At 39.0% G+C, this 17,925-nt stretch overlaps 2 protein-coding genes and 1 long non-coding RNA gene across 3 annotated transcripts; 2 read left to right on the top strand and 1 right to left on the bottom strand.

Annotated features, from left to right (window-relative positions):
* Window positions 1-3,072: 3,072 nt before the first annotated feature.
* Window positions 3,073-8,874, top strand: LOC121682419 (low choriolytic enzyme-like). The gene is made up of 9 exons (XM_042062557.1): window positions 3,073-3,228; window positions 3,684-3,720; window positions 4,316-4,381; window positions 4,603-4,764; window positions 5,506-5,638; window positions 6,141-6,319; window positions 6,615-6,696; window positions 8,220-8,362; window positions 8,624-8,874. Exons 1-9 carry the CDS (start codon window positions 3,154-3,156, stop codon window positions 8,626-8,628), a joined length of 882 nt encoding a protein of 293 aa, XP_041918491.1. The 5' UTR covers window positions 3,073-3,153; the 3' UTR covers window positions 8,629-8,874.
* On the bottom strand, window positions 7,612-8,182 carry LOC121682423. Its single transcript, XR_006022555.1, has 3 exons — window positions 8,022-8,182; window positions 7,838-7,946; window positions 7,612-7,753 (listed from the first exon to the last, which is right to left on the bottom strand). It is a non-coding gene; the product is annotated as an uncharacterized LOC121682423 (long non-coding RNA).
* Window positions 8,875-13,171: 4,297 nt separating the features above from the next.
* On the top strand, window positions 13,172-16,997 carry LOC121682396 (low choriolytic enzyme-like). The gene is made up of 5 exons (XM_042062534.1): window positions 13,172-13,213; window positions 14,403-14,486; window positions 14,560-14,673; window positions 16,236-16,393; window positions 16,650-16,997. The coding sequence occupies exons 1-5, from the start codon at window positions 13,172-13,174 to the stop codon at window positions 16,780-16,782; spliced, it is 531 nt and encodes a 176-aa protein (XP_041918468.1). The 3' UTR covers window positions 16,783-16,997.
* Window positions 16,998-17,925: the final 928 nt, after the last annotated feature.

Below are 17,925 nucleotides of genomic sequence, written 5' to 3'. Positions count from 1 at the left end.
TAATTGGTGTGTTTCTGACTGGAGTCTAATATTTATTTAAAGGAACCATATGTAAGAAAAATATTTCAATTAATCATAAAATGGCCCTGATATGTCACTAGACATTAAGAAATCATGTTCATTTCAAATACTTATATCACTGACAACAGTAGTCCGGCCAGGATATTGTCATTTAAAAAGAGAAGTTGCAGCCCTCAACTGAGGTTGATGTTGTGTTTTGTCATGTCATGTTGTGTTTTGGCCTGATGCGCCACCCTCCACCTATCTACTAATCACGAAGTCAGTAGTGTTTCGCCATCAGGTTTGGCAACCTCGAGTCAGGGGGGAGGGGGAGGGGATACACCGCTCTTCAGTATTTTGAAAGTGATTGCAGTACCAGTTTTGGCCACAATCTTACATATGGTTCCTTTAATATAAACCCAAACCTACATCCTACAGCTGGGCATCCTAAAGCGTCTTTCGGATGGCAGGAGCTGGTACTCCTCATGTAACACGTGGGAGGGGTCCAGTGCAAGCTTGTCTGCCAGCCTGAGAGTATAGTCCAGCTGTCAAAGAATGATCCTTCATAGTGTGTCCCTTCAACTTTGAGCAAATGTTCAGAAGTCTTCTATAAAAGTATTCTAGCTTTGAGCTGGACTGAAAGGCTATAGGCAAACTGCACCCCCCATACTGCAGGATACTTTATATTGTGGATGTGAAGAACTGGCATATGTCCTTACCGGCTCCAAAGCATCTAAGTCTCCTCAGAAAATAAATTCTCTGTTGGACTTTGTTGTAAATGTAATCCACATGCGATGACCAAGAGAAGACACTATCCACATATACCCCCAGATATTTGAAGGATGCTGACTTTTACGTTTTAATGGGGAGAAATAAATCCGGTTTAATGGTATTGAAGGCGGAGGAGAAGTCAAGAAACGAAACTCTAGCATATGGTTTGTGATAAGATAAGTCCAGGTGTTTTAGGACGAGGTGTGTGAGGGGAGCAACAGCATCTTCGGTGTTGCGGCCACACTTCTGGGCAAACTGATATTGGTCTAGTTTGCTCTGTACTGACCCGGAGAGCAAGGGGCAGGTGATTCTGTCCAGTGACTTCATAGTTTGGAGGTCAGAGCCACAGGTCGGAGGTCATTGCACTCCTTTGGGCATGCTTCTTTGGTAGTGGGATTACGTGTGAGGCTTTCCAGGCTGTGGGGACAGTGTGAGTGTCCAGTGACTGTTGGAATATGGGCTGCCACACAGGGGCAATATGTAGGCTACACTCATAAACACTCCAGGAACCATTTAATACCACTGGGACAATAACCTCCACCATAATAAAACCTGTTCTGAATGCCTTTTAAAAAATCTGATACCGCATGGTGCAGTTCACCTTATTGTGATCACAGAATTCATAGTTTACCCACCTCTTGTTTTACCACTACACTCCTGATTATAATATAATATTCAGTTGTGAATGCTTAGCTGAAATAATATTTTTCCCTATCATCTTATTTTTAAAGCAGACCTACTTATGGCCATGTAATTGGGCTATGTGTTTTCTACAGCAATAGCATGTTTGAACGGGCACTTCACTAGTGTAGTAAAACGAGCACACAACATACTAAAATGAGTGCACATTCAAAAATATCTTGCAATGACACCTCTGTACTACTGAGATAAAAGGCACGATTGCACACTCACACTCACATATAAACACACACACACACAACTAAGCACACACACACACACACACACACACACACACACACACATAAACAATGGCGGACATTACTTGAGTACATTTACTGAATTACTTGAGTACTGTATTTCAATTTTGTTAAACTTTCTACTTTTACTCAAGTACATTTCTAGGCCAAATATCTTACCTTTTACTCCATTACATTTTGTGACAGCTGAAGTACAGCTGAAGTTCCTTTTGGAAAAAAGACTGTCCAAATACATGAGCTAGGTTTTAAATAATGGTGTTGCCTAACCTATATTATTGTTATATCCACTATTTACCAGATCGTGTTTACCCCTTTTCTCAATATTGATGTTACCATAACTAGCCTCATGACGCCATCGAACAAATGATGATAGACAATGATAGACAATGATACATAGATATACAATGATAGACAATCTGACACTTTAAAACACAAAAGAGAAGGTCTTGATTTGGTCCGAAAGTGGAAAGCATTTAACAAAGCAAAAAGTGGTTACTTTGAAGTATCTAAGATAAGATTTCACATTAGTTTGTTTTTAGTTCTTTCTACATACAACAATTCTTAATTGATTTTGTCCTTGAATGAAGGACAAAGGCTCAATGAATGCCTATGTCTGTGCCGAATCATTTCAACAGTAGTAAATGCAACTGTATTCATAATACATTGCACTTTTACTTTTACTTTCGATACTTAAGTACATTTGAAGTCAAGTACTTTTTTACTTCCACTCAAGTGGAAATGTACTGGAGTAACATTTGACCATGTGTATCTTTACTTTCACTCAAGTACAGGATTTGTGTACTTCGTCCCACTGCACATAAAGACACACACGCACACACACACGCATGCGCACACACTAATGTACACACACACACATAAACGCACACACACACACAGGTAGAAACACACACATACAAACATAAACACACACACACACCCCATTACCCCCCCCCCCCACACACACACATATGCACAAAAGCAAACACACATACATAAATACACTCATTTATATACACTTGAGTTGTAAGAGTAGGGGATTAAGTAGGAGATGGAGACAAATTGACAAGCATGTTTTTTTTGTTGCGGTGAAAATGTGCAGGACAGAGCGGTTGTCATACAGTATTTTGTACCACTATGCGGTACGTCTAGTTTATCGTATTTATATTTATCGTTTGACCACTTGTACCACATGAAAGGACGAGTGTACAGTTTCACAGAGTGAAAGGCAAAGGAGAAAGTAAAAGGGGGAAATGTTGCAAGAAAATAAATTGAAATAAAGCAACAATGCAACTTCCCTGTTAATTAAGCCTTGTTAACGGTCATTTTTTAACTGACCTGGTTTGCCACACTGTCTTCTTAAGAAACTGTGCTTCTGCATTCTTCAGCCATATACACCTGAATTCATCCTGTCTAAGTGACAGAAACAGCTTACTGGGGACTGGTCATGGACACCTCTGCTGTCATTCTGCTTGTCCTTCTCCTGGGGACACTGAACACTGTCCAGTGTCAGTATGAAGAGGTAAACTATCCTGATGTATCCATAGAGTAGGGAAAAGTCAGAGCTCAGAGAGAGGAGCAGATCTGGCCCTGGTCTGGGTGCTTCTGTCCTGTTTCAGAGCTCAGAGAGAGGAGCAGATCTGAGCCTGATGGAGGTTGTGAGTCAGATATATGGTACAGGTACTTATTCCAGGTGTTCCCTATGACTGTAGGAAGCTGATACAGTAGGATACTGGGACTACACAGCGAGCTTCATTTTATGATATTGTTTTGTGTGTGTGTGTGTGTGTGTATGTATGTGTGTGTGTGTGTGTGTGTGTGTGTGTGTGTGTATGTGTGTGTGTGTGTTTCTTGGTGACTGATATCAAACAACTAATTCAACTAACATGACTCCATCTGAGAAACATCCTTAAGTGTTTTCCTTTTAATAAGATGTATTGTAATATGTACATCATCTAATGAATTTTGTAATTTCAGACAAAATCAGCAGATTTTGAAGGGAGTAGCCCAATTGGTGAGTTTTTATCTTTAATTCAATTGTGATTTAAAAAGAGAAAGTTATTGATGAAATAGAAGTCTTGGCTTGTGCAAGTAATTTAAATGAATCAGGATTGCGTGAATGACCTTATATTTAGATTCTGAACTCTTTAGCCTATAGAGCCTAATTGCACTGAACAATTTGTATCCTGATAAAGTATTTGGACACTATATAAAAATATATTATAATTCTTTCTGGAGAAATGTTACATTTGTTGAGTTAAAAACAACACACAAAGACAATCATTGTGTCACTTAAGGCTAAAATGGCTAAAAGTGTAGCAAAATGTGATGGTAATAATAATAATAATAGCTTTCCTACAGGATCTTTTTAGGTCATGGACATTTTCATTCATCAAAGGCATCAATTTGCTACAGGGCCTTTTTTTAGAGTTTAAAGGAGCCACTCTGTCATGCAAGACACCTAGTTCACTATTGAAGGCCTCTACTATTTGGTCAATAGAATAATTGAAAATATCTGAATTAATGGAGTCTGATAGAGCTATAAGCTATATAATGGTATTTTCATGTTATGCATTATTCTTTCATTAATGTATCATGTTGTGCTTTAGACAATATTCCTGAAGAGGAGAAGTACACTGTGTCTGCTCTAATTGAAAGGGCCAACAAGAATGCAGGTAAGGAAGTGTTGCACCTCAAAAAAGAAACTCTCTTACTGTAAATTAATAATGAATAAAAAGCCTTACTCACGCACAGCATCTTTGAACTCATCATTGTGAGAGGTGCATTAGTTTGAGTTTGCATAAGCAGAGCATCCACTTTCGGAGGAACATTATGAAAACACTGTGAATTGTGAGCCTACACATAGGGCTACTGAATTATGTTCTCCTTCTTTCAGGGCAGGAGTTGGATGATCCAGAGATCATAGAGGGTGATATTGCAGTGGACACAGGATTCCAGAATGCTGCCCCCTGTACATCCCGCCGTTTCTTCAGCTGCAAATGGCCTCGCTCCAGGGACGGCCTCGTCTATGTGCCGTACGTCATCTCCAGCCAGTACTGTAAGGGTCATCTTTTATTACAAAGTTGTTATATTTTCAACCAGTGCAATTACAAAATATTAATCAGGTTTATCTTAGTTTTTTTCTCACTGGTTTGTCAATATATACACAATGTATTTGATCTTAGATGAGTTTAGCATTAAAGCTGCAGTTTTTTTGATCATATTCACTGAAACCAACACTATGCTCCGACAGAACAGTTTTAGAAAAAAACATGAGGGGCATGAGAGTTGCAAACATTCAAAATGTTGGCTAAGTCCCCTCAATCTGTCAGACTTGCCAACTGCTGCTTTAAAGGTTGTATTCAGTCCTAGTGTGTACATGCTTTGGGACCTGACACCATACGTATGTGTACACTCTTAAAACAAATGTGTTGAAAATGTGTTTTTAACACATCTCTGTGTCCAGATTGGGACACCACAGTTTGTGTTGTTTCCTTTGTTATTTGTTACAAAATATGTACAATATATAAAAGTATGTAAAATATAACACAGCTTGCATTGAAAACAACACAACTTGCGTTGTTTTTCAACACATCTCTGTGTCCAGATAGGGACAACACATTTGTTTTAAGAGTGTACATTATGTGTACACATACACAAATCTGATAGAAAACATGTCCGTCATAACAAAGTCTTCAAAATTGTTCCAATAATAACTATACTGTACTGTATTTATATAATTTGTTTTGCATTTTTAAAAGCTTGGTAGATATATTTTCTTTACCATTCTTCTCTACAGCCTCTCGTGAGAAGGCCACTATTGTCAAGGCCATGGACTCTTTTGCCAATGCCACCTGTATCCGCTTCCGACCACGCAAAAGAAGAATCTTCTTTAAGGATAGACACTACTTGAACATCGAGTCAAACACAGGGTACCATGCCTAATAAGTAACAGAACAATACTAAAATGATACTTAGCTTTAGATTTTCAATTAGGTTATCTTTGACATTAGCCAAGAATTTGATTAATTTAATCCTGTAATTTTTTATGAAAACCATGCTATGTTCAGAATTTTCAAAAACACAACTTAATTCCAAAATTTAATAAAGAAACCATCATCAAGCAATCCTCAAAAAGACATTTTAAAGGGGGAATACACATGTGTGCTGCAATCCTCAAAAGGACATTTTAAAGGGGGAATACACATGTGTGCTGCAATCCTCAAAAGGACACTTTAAAGGGGGAATGCACATGTGTGCTGCAAGGCACTGCAACACATACTGTAGAGCAATGATATGTCCGCAGTATTTGGCAAAATATTTCATTGATTTGTTTTGATAGTAAAAATTAGATTGAACTTTTTTTTATGAGTTGAGAGAGTGGGCTGCTGTTTCCCACTGATGGTCACGTTTGAACCTCTGGCTGTGCTGCAGGTGCTGGTCCTACGTGGGGCGTAGACGTGGGCGGCAGGTCGTGTCCCTGGCGCGACGAGGGTGTGTGTACCACCAGGTGATCCAGCATGAGCTCCTGCACGCCCTGGGCTTCCACCATGAACAGGCACGCAGTGACCGTGACATGAATATCCGTATTCTCTACGAAAACATCATACGAGGTGAGCAAGACCTGCTGCTTGAGGTAGTCTGTTATTATTCTGAATTATTCAGCAGCAAAATAGTTCCGTATCTATCTCCCATATATTTAATCTACTGCCATATGCATTTTTTACATTCTGGGAAGCACCTTTGACACTTGCCAGGCAGAATATGAATATATTTTTTATTACTATTATAATTATTACTGTTTATTAATAATTTATATATTAATATATATATATATATATATATATATATATATATATATATATATATATATATATGTGAGAGGTGTACTTACACGTTTTTCCCCAGGAAAAGAGAGCAACTTTGAAAAGATTAAGACCAATAACCTGGGCACCCCCTATGACTACGGTTCAGTCATGCATTACTCAAGGTCAGTTCTGAGTTTCACACACCTTGTTCAACACCAACACTGGCATATCACATATGACATCTAGCTGACTCTCTCCTTCACACTCGCTCACATATTTTGTGTTGGTCATTCAGATCTAAGAAAATAAAAAGTCAAACACTGCAGTAATCTCTTGAAATCAGTATACTTGTATACGGTTCGAACGGCTGTTTAGGGCATTTGGGAACGGCTGAAGTGCCCTTGAGCAAGGCACCTATCCCCTCACTGCTCCCCGAGCGCCGCTGTTGTAGCAGGAAGAATACTGCGCCGGGATTAGTGTGTGCTTCACCTCACTGTGTGCTCACTGTATGCTGAGTGTGTTTTACTAATTCACCGATTGGGATAAATGCAGAGACCAAATTTCCCTCACGGGATCAAAAAAGTATATATACTTATACTATACTTATACATACAAAGAGATCGAAATTACGTTTCCCACTATCCCACGGTGGAGACAAGACATATTTTACCAATTAGGTCCACAGACAAACATAACATTCAAGTAAACAATATAAAAAGTAAATAAGGCACATACAATGAAGAAATAAGAGCAAAATTTGGGTTGAAATTGTGCAATTGTGCATACATTAGACAGTCAATATAATAGTGCAAAGGTCAGGCCAATAAATGGCTGAGGTAGTTCTGTTTGACCTAAGTATGCAAGTGGCATAGTGGTGCAAGTTATGTAAGAGCAGCAGAAGTGTGTTCAGGACAACAGGACAACAACAACAAGTTGCAAAGTGTGCAAGTGTACAAGTGGAGTAGTGCAAGTGGAGTAGTGCAAGGCAGTACAGTACTGTACCAGGCTGTCAGTGAACAACAGACGGCACACCCAGACGGTTTCACCATCTTCGCTGGAGATTTTAACCATGCAGATCTTAAAACATCAGGAGAGAACAAGCATGTTAGTTGCCAGCCTCATTAAACAACATAGCATAGTCCACTCAAACATAGCTAGAAAATATAGGCCTACTTTTCAATATGCTCAACTGTCCACAGCTCATTGACACATGAGGGCAAAAAGGTGAATGTTCCGTTGCTACAGACAGAGAAAGTAGTTTAAGATATGTTCCAATGCAGGTATAAAACATTCAATGAAAAATGTGCATATTAAGAAATTTACCAATGCAGCCCAGCAGCTCAGGTCACAATGAGGTGATCACAAATGTTAAAACTCCATGCAGAAGCCTGTGTCCTCCGTGAAGAGTAGACACAACCTTCTAGAAATTACCCTGATAAAATGAAATAAATAAGTATTAAAATTCAAATGGCAGTGATTAAACATGCTCTACCATGACCAATAGTACCTGCATGAAAAGGGAGCCCAACTCGCACAATAGTGTCCAGCACCAACATAAAGAGAATCTGACTTGCAGCCAGCAAACACTTATCACTTCCTAATTAGTCCTGTGACTTCAAGACATCATGTGATCCTAGGTGTTGTGTGGATGTGATGCAGCTATGTGTGCCTGTTTGTGTAGATCCCCACACTCTCTTCTTTTCAGGTATGCCTTCTCCCGCAATGGGCAGCCCACTATGGTCCCCATCCCCAATGCCAATGTGGCGATTGGGAGGGCCACTCAGATGAGCAGCTGGGATATTGCCCGAATCAACCGCCTCTATAAATGTAGTCAACGGTCTTACTCTGGTATGTCATTAGGCTAAACTTATTGTATTGTATATTGTATAGTTATATGTATAAGTATGTGTAAGTATTGGTTATGTGTAATGTTTGTCATTGCACAGCACTGTACAAAATATCCATAAGATATAATTTTAGGTAGGCTAATCACTCCAACACACCCTCAAACAAGCTTTAGAATTCAGATATTCAGAATTTCAACTTTTATGCAAAATAATTGCATTCAGGAAATAAGCTGCTGATTTTTGTTTGTCTGTTGTTTTCTAGAATAGGGCTCTGAATATCGCTCCAGGCCTTAGCCCAAAAGAAGGAGAGGCTTTTCCAGCTCAATAAGCCCATTTCACAGTGTCCAGGTGTCCGGCCTCACTGATGTTAATGGCACCTTAATTGGCAGGGTAAAATGTCTTCCTGTTTCTGTCTCCTCTGTACTGTGCTGTTCCAGAGGAAGTTGGTTTACCCAGTGGCGATATCTTGTGAAATGGGCTAATTGCAAAAATAAATGCTGTTTGAATAAATAATTTCTGTGTGTGAGTTTCTGACTGGAGTCGAATATTTAGACTAATATAAACCCAAACCTAGCTCAAGTTTCCAAAGTGAGGGCCAGGACGATGTTTGTCATCACACAGCATGCACTGTACAAAAAAATCAAGAGATCTTTTATCAGGAAATCACTCCAACATACCCACAAACAAGCTCACACCCACAAACCCACAAAATTTCAGCTTTTATTTGAAGGTCATGCAAAATCACTTACATATGTTGAGTTGTACTGTATTGTGCACATTCAGGAAATTATCCGGTGTTTTTTGTTTGCCTGTTTTTCTTTTTTAGAAGAGGTATAGGGCTCTGAGTATCGCTTCAGGGTCCAACCCAAATGTAGAAGAAGCTTTTCCAGCTCAAATGCAAAATTAATTGCTGTTTGGGTTTCTGACTGGAGTCTCATGTCTGGTAAAAATTTAATTATGAATTTAAATGTCTTTGCACTTCAGGTTAAACTCTCTGGTAAAGAAAAGCTATAGTACGGTGTTCATTTTAGGACATCCTCAGACTCAGAAAAACATCGGTCATCTTCAGACAAAACTGCTTCAGCGTCAGAAAAACCTCTGTCATCTTCAGACAAAACTGCATCAGCGTCAGAAAAACCAGACTCAGGTGTCAGACTCAGAAAAACATCTGTCATTTTCAGACAAAACTGCCTCAGCGTAAGAAAAACCTCTGTCATCCTCAGATAAAACTGCTTCAAACCAAACTGCCTCAGAAAAACATCTCTAAGGAGTCAGGTCTCAGAAAAAACGCTGTCAGAAAAAGTGGAGTCAGGTCTCAGAAAATCAGGTCTTTGTGATCAGGCTACTTTCACAAACTCTTAGTCAGCTGTCCTCTGATTTACCAATATCTAGGCGATATTTGTAACATTTATTTTGTATTTGGCCCGTTATGAAATCATGTGGAACAATTTAAACACATTGTAAAACTTAAAGCCCAAATTTGGAGACATCAATGCATGTCGAAATTTACTGCAAATTCAAAACTGGATTACTCTGGAACGGCTAACTGTACAGGGGACTGCTTTACACCTTTATGTTCGGTAAGGTCTGCTGATATGTGGTTTGTCATGTGTTAAAAGAAGGGTTCGTAAAGTATTCCACCGAGATGAATGGGTAGGGAGATCATGGACGCAAAACCTTCAGTAGAATGTATGATTAAATTTAATTATATTATTTACCTTTCTCGCGAACCGTTCAACACAGCAGTTATCGGCCTAACATCGTTTAAAAGCTGAGAAAAAGCTCTTTCATGTGACATCACTTGTGATGTCTGTGTGATGAATAGGCTACTTCGCGAGTAGTTCAACTGAGAACAATGGGTGAATTTGGACGCACTTTCTTGCGATGTCACTTTCTCCACTGCGTAAAAGACTAAATTAATTTGCGCTGTGAATGCTAAGATTATTTTGACAGGCCGCAGGCTAAATAAAAATCGCTATTAGTAGGACACAAAGCAGAATATTGAAAGAAGGGGGCACCAAGGCCACCGTGGCCTGTAAACCTATGATTTTCAAAGGGGCTTCACGGCCAACGCAAGGGGCTACCACGGCCGTCGTGAAATTCCTACCCTGCCAGTGACAGAATAACATATTAAGCATAATATTAAACTCACCGTTCTGTATCCGTCGTCTTCTTCTGTCCCCACAATAACTTTTCATTTGAGACTTTTTCGTCTGACTCTGTTTTTTCTGACAGCGTTTTTTCTGAGACGTGATTTTCTGAGACCTGACTCCACTTTTTCTGACAGCGTTTTTTCTGAGACCTGACTCCACTTTTTCTGAGGCAGTTTGGTTTGAAGCAGTTTTATCTGAGGATGACAGAGGTTTTTCTTACGCTGAGGCAGTTTTGTCTGAAGATGACAGAAGTTTTTCTGAAGCTGAGGCAGTTTTGTCTGAAAATGACAGATGTTTTTCTGAGTCTGACACCTGAGTCTGGTTTTTCTGACGCTGAGGCAGTTTTGTCTGAAGATGACAGAAGTTTTTCTGACGCTGAGGCTGTTTTGTCTGAAGATGACCGATGTTTTTCTGAGTCTGACACCTGAGTCTGAGGATGTCCTAAAATGAACACCGTACTATAGGCAGCATACAGTTTCAGTGCACACTATGTTCTTCATCATACTCTGGATGGAGACCCTCCAACTGTGGTAACCCTCCCCTCTGTGTTAACTCAACCACTAATTATCCCTGACCATGTCTGGCGGCTCCCAGTTTTGAGAGTGATGAGTCCATAACACTCCTCTCTGTTACTCACACACCAGGTACTCTTCACACAACACACAGAGGGTTTCCTGTGCTTATACAAGCATGAGATATCACACAAAAGCACAGGGGTGGATGAGGACAACTTGAAATCAATAGCACATGAATAGCTGTTCATCTGTAGATCTAAAGAGTTTTTAGATAAAACACTTGGAGATGTTTGTAATATATGTAAACATAAAAGTGTTATTTTCAGTTAGTGTACAAAACCATCAGTGGTTTGGAATTTTAAGGAACCCTATATATTTGTATACAGGCTCATATGGATCAATGACACAATGTCTTAATAATTGAAGAAGGCTTTAACAATTTACATCTTTTCCAAATCTGGTCTTTAATAGGCTAGGCTTCCATTCTCAGTTTGATGTCATGATGTGCAGCAGAGATCCGTCTCGCGACTCCTTCCATGCAAGCTCGCCACAATACAGTAGATTACAACATATGATCAATTGCTTGATTTAGCAACTTTTTCTCCTAGCCTACCTAGCAACAAAACAAAAATAAATCACTTCAAGTGACCTATCTGGGGACTCTAACAACTCACACAACCTGTTACCCTCGTCAAGCAACAGAATAAAGTCACTTTCCCCAATCTGTGACAAATGGCATGATTGCCTATCTTTTGTAACCTGACTCAGAATTTCATTCTGCCTAGCTCCACACATCCATCTGGGATCGATCCATTGGAGTGGTGCTTCAGAAGGCTGGGCCTTATTAAAAAATCCTTGCATAAGATTGGATAAGCCACTTGTCCGTCATCTTCGAAGCCAACCCGTGACGCTGAGAACAGTCTCACAGTCGCTTCTATGCTACGTCACATCTATGAAACTCCCGCCCTGCGTCCTGATTGGCTCTCCCATATAATCTTGTGCTGAAATCACTCTCAACGGAACCGGTCCCAGATGGATGTGAGTGGAGCTAGGCGGAACGAAATTCATCTGGCGAGAGTCAGGTTATATCTTTTGTGCTTTTCCTCAGGTCTAGTGACCCAGTCTAAAAAGCATAGATCTACAGTATTACAGGTACACATTGTCTCAGTCAATGTCATGTGAACAATGTGCCTATATTTGCGGTCTCGGCTCATGAACGTTGTGTATGTATAGAAAAAATATGGGTATATAAGAATGAACGGTTACACTTTACTTGACAGTATCGATATAAGAGTGACATGACACTGTCATGAACGTGTCATAAACAAGTCATAAACGTTTATGACATAACACTTTTGTCATTTGTCATTTGGTTTTTGTCATAAATTAGGGTTAGGATTAGGGTTAGATTTAAGGTTAGGGTAGAGGTTAGGGTTAGGATTAGGATTAGGGTTAGGGTTAGGGTTCATGTGTCATGACAGTGTCATGTCACTTTTACTGTATGTCGATACTGTCAAGTAAAGTGTTACCAAATGAACACCCCTGCTATAGCATCATAAGCATGTGTCGGTAAGTATGTGCCTTGACATTTTGCTTTGACTTTTGGTGTGGCTTAACTACAGAAAATGTACAGTTTCGGTACAGTTTAGTCAAAAAACGCTCTTTTATATTAGTTAGATAGATAGATAGATACTTTATTGATTTTTAGAAATAAATTATTGTCAAAAATTCTACAATTTGAGAGTCCTCAGACTGGCAAGAGATATATATTTTTTTTTAAATTATACTCATTGGTATAATGCTTCTGTGATAATTTAATTTTAGATAATTTAAAGATGCACTGACAACTGTTTGGGACAGCTTTAGTTCTCCATTTGCCATACTCTCTTGATGTTTGTGACACATTACAACTGTCAGATATTGAGAATTAATGTTGTTGAAACCTACTTCTGCTTTTGTGGTAAACGAGTTCCCAAACTGTTTTATTTATTATGTGTACATTTTGACATTTATTCAAACTTCTTATGATAAATCGTAATTTGCGGTGACTCAAATATACTAAATGTACCTCTTACCGCAATGCAGTCTCCCAACAGAGAAGCCATACAAAGTCAATACACATCTAGGTTTTCACATGTAATCATGGTCTATAACCATATTAGTCCAATGTACTCCTTGGAGAAAGTAATGTAGGCTACATTTCACAATGGATTAAGTAACTCAGCAGGTTCTTACACAGAGAGGCTGCAATGCTTGTCTCTATACTGGCCTTAAAGAAATCTCCTTTGCTCACTGTCATGTGCCTCGTTTCATGTCCTTGTTAATGTTTCACAGAAACTTTCCAATGCTCACTAGAAGCTTTAAATATTTCCCCCCTTTTCCCCATTATTGGTTTCATATAGCAACACATCCAGGGTTCCTCACACCGTAAACAAAGGGCAGTGCAAATAGGTGGCAAAAACAATGTCTCCCTCATAAAAGCTAAAACTGCATATTTTCTGGCAGTTCCAGAGAGAAAAGGATAAGAAATGTTAGGGTGCACACAAAAATGTGACATTTTTGGTTAGATGTACACAAAAGCAAAATTCAACCATGTCCACATAAATGCTGACCCCTTTCCTCCAGTTAAAAATGTAATTTGAGATTTAGTCACGGACAGCACCACAAATGTTTGTCTGTGTGTTCTCATAATATAAAGACAGTCCCCAATGTCTGAGGCTGTCATCAAAAGGTCAAAGATCTGTCAAATTAGTTCATAGTAATTAAATAGTACTATAATAATTAAATAAGTGAGTAGGCATATTAAAAATAAATAGTTATAGTACTGTTTAATACACACTGTTGTGGAAGCTGATTTTCAGGTTGAAACATGTTTTAAAAGATCAATATGCCTTGATTAAACAGTAGATTTTCTGCTGTCCTATGAACCCATTGAGAGGACAAGTGCCTATTAGTCATTTCCTGAGTGGAAACAGAGGCACATCATAGTCAGATGTCAAGGTTTCATGTGTATTTAAACATGATAAAATACTGCTGTACAGTAGAAAACATACAGGCCTGCACAGTACATATGCTACAGTACATATACAAACTCAGCTCACCTGCTTCACTCATTCACGTGGGGGTGTCACGGTACAGTTTACTCTTGCCTCATCAAAACATAAGTAGTTGACTCTGTATTCTATCCTATTAGTCCTACTTTATTTAACCCTACCTTACCTTACCAAATTAACGCGTATGTACTTTATTGTACACTTATGCCAGTTTTCAGGTACCTATGTACCTGTACGGTGCACTGTTTTTATTAATGTTTTTGGAATATTAACCTGTGTTTAAAATTAATGTGTTTATTGTGTGATGTTTCCTCACACAGGTGTCTGTCATGGCTGTGTTCAAGTTTGCTGTGGGTGTGCTGGCCCTGCTGCTGGTGTCCTCTCCCTGGGCTGAGGAGGTGGAGGTGAGGGTTAGCCCCATTACTTCTATTGATTCCTCAATGTTCAGAAAGGGAGAGAATACTTCAGGCACATTAGAAGAAGAGAACCGTTCAGCACGAGCTTCTGCACGCCCTGGGCTTCAACCACGAACAGACCCGCAGTGACCGAGACAAAAACATTCGTGTGATGTGGGAGCAGGGCTCCGAACCGGTTCAAGGAACGAAAACGAAAACCGAAAACGAACGGAATTTTACGGAATTTTACGAGGAGCGGAAACGGAAACGAAAACAAAATGGTCTTTTAACTGTTCCGGAACAGAAACGTTATTCTGAAATCCACAAAACCGGTTAATAACGTTTTTTTTTTCGTTCTCTATATATTTTATAAAATTTCGCAAAAGCATATCCTATGTCAGGGAGACTATTTCGGGTTGTGCGAAAAACAAGCCCGCATCTACACTGTTAATGTGAGATAACAAGCCGCTATGTAGCCAACTACTGTAGGCGAACAGCCTAATAATTTGATTTCTGCAGTTTGAAAAAAAAAAAAACGATAAATGGACCTTTGGTCCAAATGTGTATATTTTGTCTTACTGTTGTAATGTAACCTATCCGTCTGCCACTTCGGATCTTAGGCCAGCTCGTAGCGTAGGCTACTGAAACTGATTTGGAAATTGTTTGTAGCCTATGCGTAATAGCCTATTTTGCCTGTCCACGCTTTGTCGTTTTAAAGTCGGGATTTGAAATGTTTGCGCAATTATAGCCTATTCTATGTAGAAGAGTTAAACAGGAAATTTGAGATAGGCCTTGTCAGCAACAGACAGGTTCGTTTATAAACAGGGTTGGAATTAGCGCAAGCCTTTGAAGATCTCCATATGGATAAAACTTAGGCTACAACCAGGTAAGGAGTTTAGCACGTATCCAGAAATATTTTTGATAAGAAATTATTTATAGGCATAGGTTAGGCCTATAGTAAGTCTGTAGGCTATGGGATGGATAGCCCATCTGAATGTTTTTGGATGCCGCCTGTGATTTATTATTTTTGGGCATAGCTACGATATAGGCTAAATCAAGAGGAAATAATGAGTATGTCTATTCTAAGGTAAAGTCCACAAAAATAGACTTGATAGGCCCGCCAAACACTGCCGGAACTTTAAGAACGAACGATATTTTGCGTTCCGAACCGGTTCAGGACCGATATGTTGGTGGCGGAACGCATGCAAGAACGAAAACGTTAAACATAGGCCTACCTGAACTGTTCGGAACGGAACGTTTGAAAAATAATTTCGTTTTCAAGCCCTGTGTGGGAGAATGTCATTGAAGGTGCGACAAAGGAATCGCATTTCATAAAAGCTATGATTTTCAATTATTGTTTTGTCTCATGTTTTCTGGACTTGTAAACTTTTTTTTTTTTACATTCAAGCATCATTTCTATATTTAATGACCCATGTGCTGCACCTCACACCAGTCGATATACAGAAATAAACTGAAACTGAAACTAACTGAAACGGTTTTAAAAATGGAAACTTTTTGTTTTATGCAGACAAGAAGTACCCTGGAAATCCAGAGTTCTCGCGAGAGCACAATGGAATTGTCTCTGCGAGACACTCTGGCAAAGAGCAATGATGCACGTTACTTTTACCCCAACACTACGGGGAACCAGCTAAACTGATGAAGACAGCGCTGCAACGTTGGAGGACAGTACACATTGGTCGTAGTGTTATCCAATAGCGTGCAGTGAGATTTTTAAATGTATGCTTGTTGCCGCCCCTCGAGTTGGGCCATTACATTGTTCTTTGCCAGACCCTTAATCTTTCTAGATTATCAGGGTCTGGATTTTCCAGGCTAGACAAGAAGCACAACTTCAGGTCGATCACCACTCTGAACCAGAACACACCTTACGACTACAACTCAGTCATGCAGTACTCCAGGTATGAGGTCTACCAACACCATGAGGGGAGAGGAAATATCAATCAATCAATTTTTCATTGTTTCTGATATACTTAAACATCCCAGCAGCCACTGCTCCATAAAAGCATTGATTTATTTATACATTCATACTTACTTTTATCCATTCTGAAATCAGTCAATACATTTATTTATTCATGCTGCAATATATAACTGAAACCATCGCATCATCTCTTTATAGCAGATAAAAGCTAACATTTGGATCCCTGATTATTTCAGGTACGCCTTTTCTAAGAACAAAAAGGCCACCATGGTACCCATCCCTAACAGTAATGTAGACCTTGGCAAGACCACCCAGATGAGCCAGAATGACCTTCTCAGACTGAACAGCACTTGCACTTTTATTTCCTGAATTAAGAGTCAGACTTAATTCTCAGACCAAGGCACAGACTCTTTTTATTGTATGATTGATTATAAGTGATATTTGTTCTGTCAGAAACAAGAAGTCAACAATTCTCCCCTTGGAACCTGCAATGAGAGACCAGATACCGTATGTCCTGTACAGCGAGGATGATGCACTGCATTTGTGGTCCCCCAATCTGTCATCTGTCCCTAGGCTACTGTAAATAAAGCTGAGTAAATAAAGTCATGAGAAAAAAATCTATCTGTTGCTTGTTTTTTTCCCCACACTGGACCACAATGAGAAAGGAAATCCTCTCTAAAAAGGGTTAAAGAATGAATAAAATGGAGTAAAAGATGGTTTGAGCTAGTCGTGAAGTTGTCCTTGCCCTGAGCAAGTATGTCATTATATGCATGCCAGATGGATATAGCTACTGTAAAATATCAACTAAACTGTGACTGTTCAGTACTATTATTATAGTGTGTCATCATGTGCATGTGTTGATGAGTGCTTGTTCCTGCTTCATTATTGTTACATGTGATTAAATGATGAAATAAAAAACAACAACATTGCCATCTAGTGAGACTTCTTTACAATGTACTGAACATGAAAATCATGTGAGCACGAAAAACACAGTAAATTCAATTCAATAAAATAAATCAGAAGTGCTACTTTCAACACACACACACACACAGCATCAAGTAATAGAAATGACACTTCAAATTGCTCAAACCTCCACCTCAAAGCAAATCAAAGCAAAACAAATCAAGTAAATAAAGAAATTCAGGAAATAAAAGATAGAAAGAAAATAGCTTTATAATAAGGTGTGTTTACAAACCATTTACAAGGTGTTACTAAACGGTTAATTTGCTACTTACTATCATAGACAACATTAGTAAATTGCTTACAGTAGTTAAGTCACTTAAAACATGTTGCAAATGCTTAATTAACTATTTACAATTGGTAGTAGCCATCAGATAACATTCGATTATTTACATATAGTTCATAAGACACTCAAAACATATTGTATGCACTGTGTAGTGCATAATATACATTATTGTTGGTAAACCTTGAGCCAATATACCCATGTCAATAACCCCATATAAACATACAAACGTATAGTTCATCATTTAGAAAGATCATAATAAATGGTGT

The sequence above is a fragment of the Alosa sapidissima genome, chromosome 14, assembly GCF_018492685.1.
Source record: "Alosa sapidissima isolate fAloSap1 chromosome 14, fAloSap1.pri, whole genome shotgun sequence".
Taxonomy (NCBI): Eukaryota; Metazoa; Chordata; class Actinopteri; order Clupeiformes; family Clupeidae; genus Alosa; species Alosa sapidissima.
Note: the sequence above shows the minus strand (reverse complement) of the source record. Positions and strands in the feature narration are given on the sequence as shown.

What these genes read in the sequence shown, in the direction of transcription:
- LOC121682419 (XM_042062557.1), top strand. Translation starts at nt 3,154, where the DNA reads ATGGACACCTCTGCTGTCATTCTGCTTGTCCTTCTCCTGGGGACACTG. An exon ending in CGTCATCTCCAGCCAGTACT is followed by an intron (nt 4,765 to 5,505) that starts GTAAGGGTCATC and finishes TCTTCTCTACAG; the next exon opens with CCTCTCGTGAGAAGGCCACT. An exon ending in CTACGAAAACATCATACGAG is followed by an intron (nt 6,320 to 6,614) that starts GTGAGCAAGACC and finishes GTTTTTCCCCAG; the next exon opens with GAAAAGAGAGCAACTTTGAA.
- LOC121682396 (XM_042062534.1), top strand. Translation starts at nt 13,172, where the DNA reads ATGGTCTATAACCATATTAGTCCAATGTACTCCTTGGAGAAA. An exon ending in CAATGTACTCCTTGGAGAAA is followed by an intron (nt 13,214 to 14,402) that starts GTAATGTAGGCT and finishes TTCCTCACACAG; the next exon opens with GTGTCTGTCATGGCTGTGTT. An exon ending in TCAGTCATGCAGTACTCCAG is followed by an intron (nt 16,394 to 16,649) that starts GTATGAGGTCTA and finishes TGATTATTTCAG; the next exon opens with GTACGCCTTTTCTAAGAACA.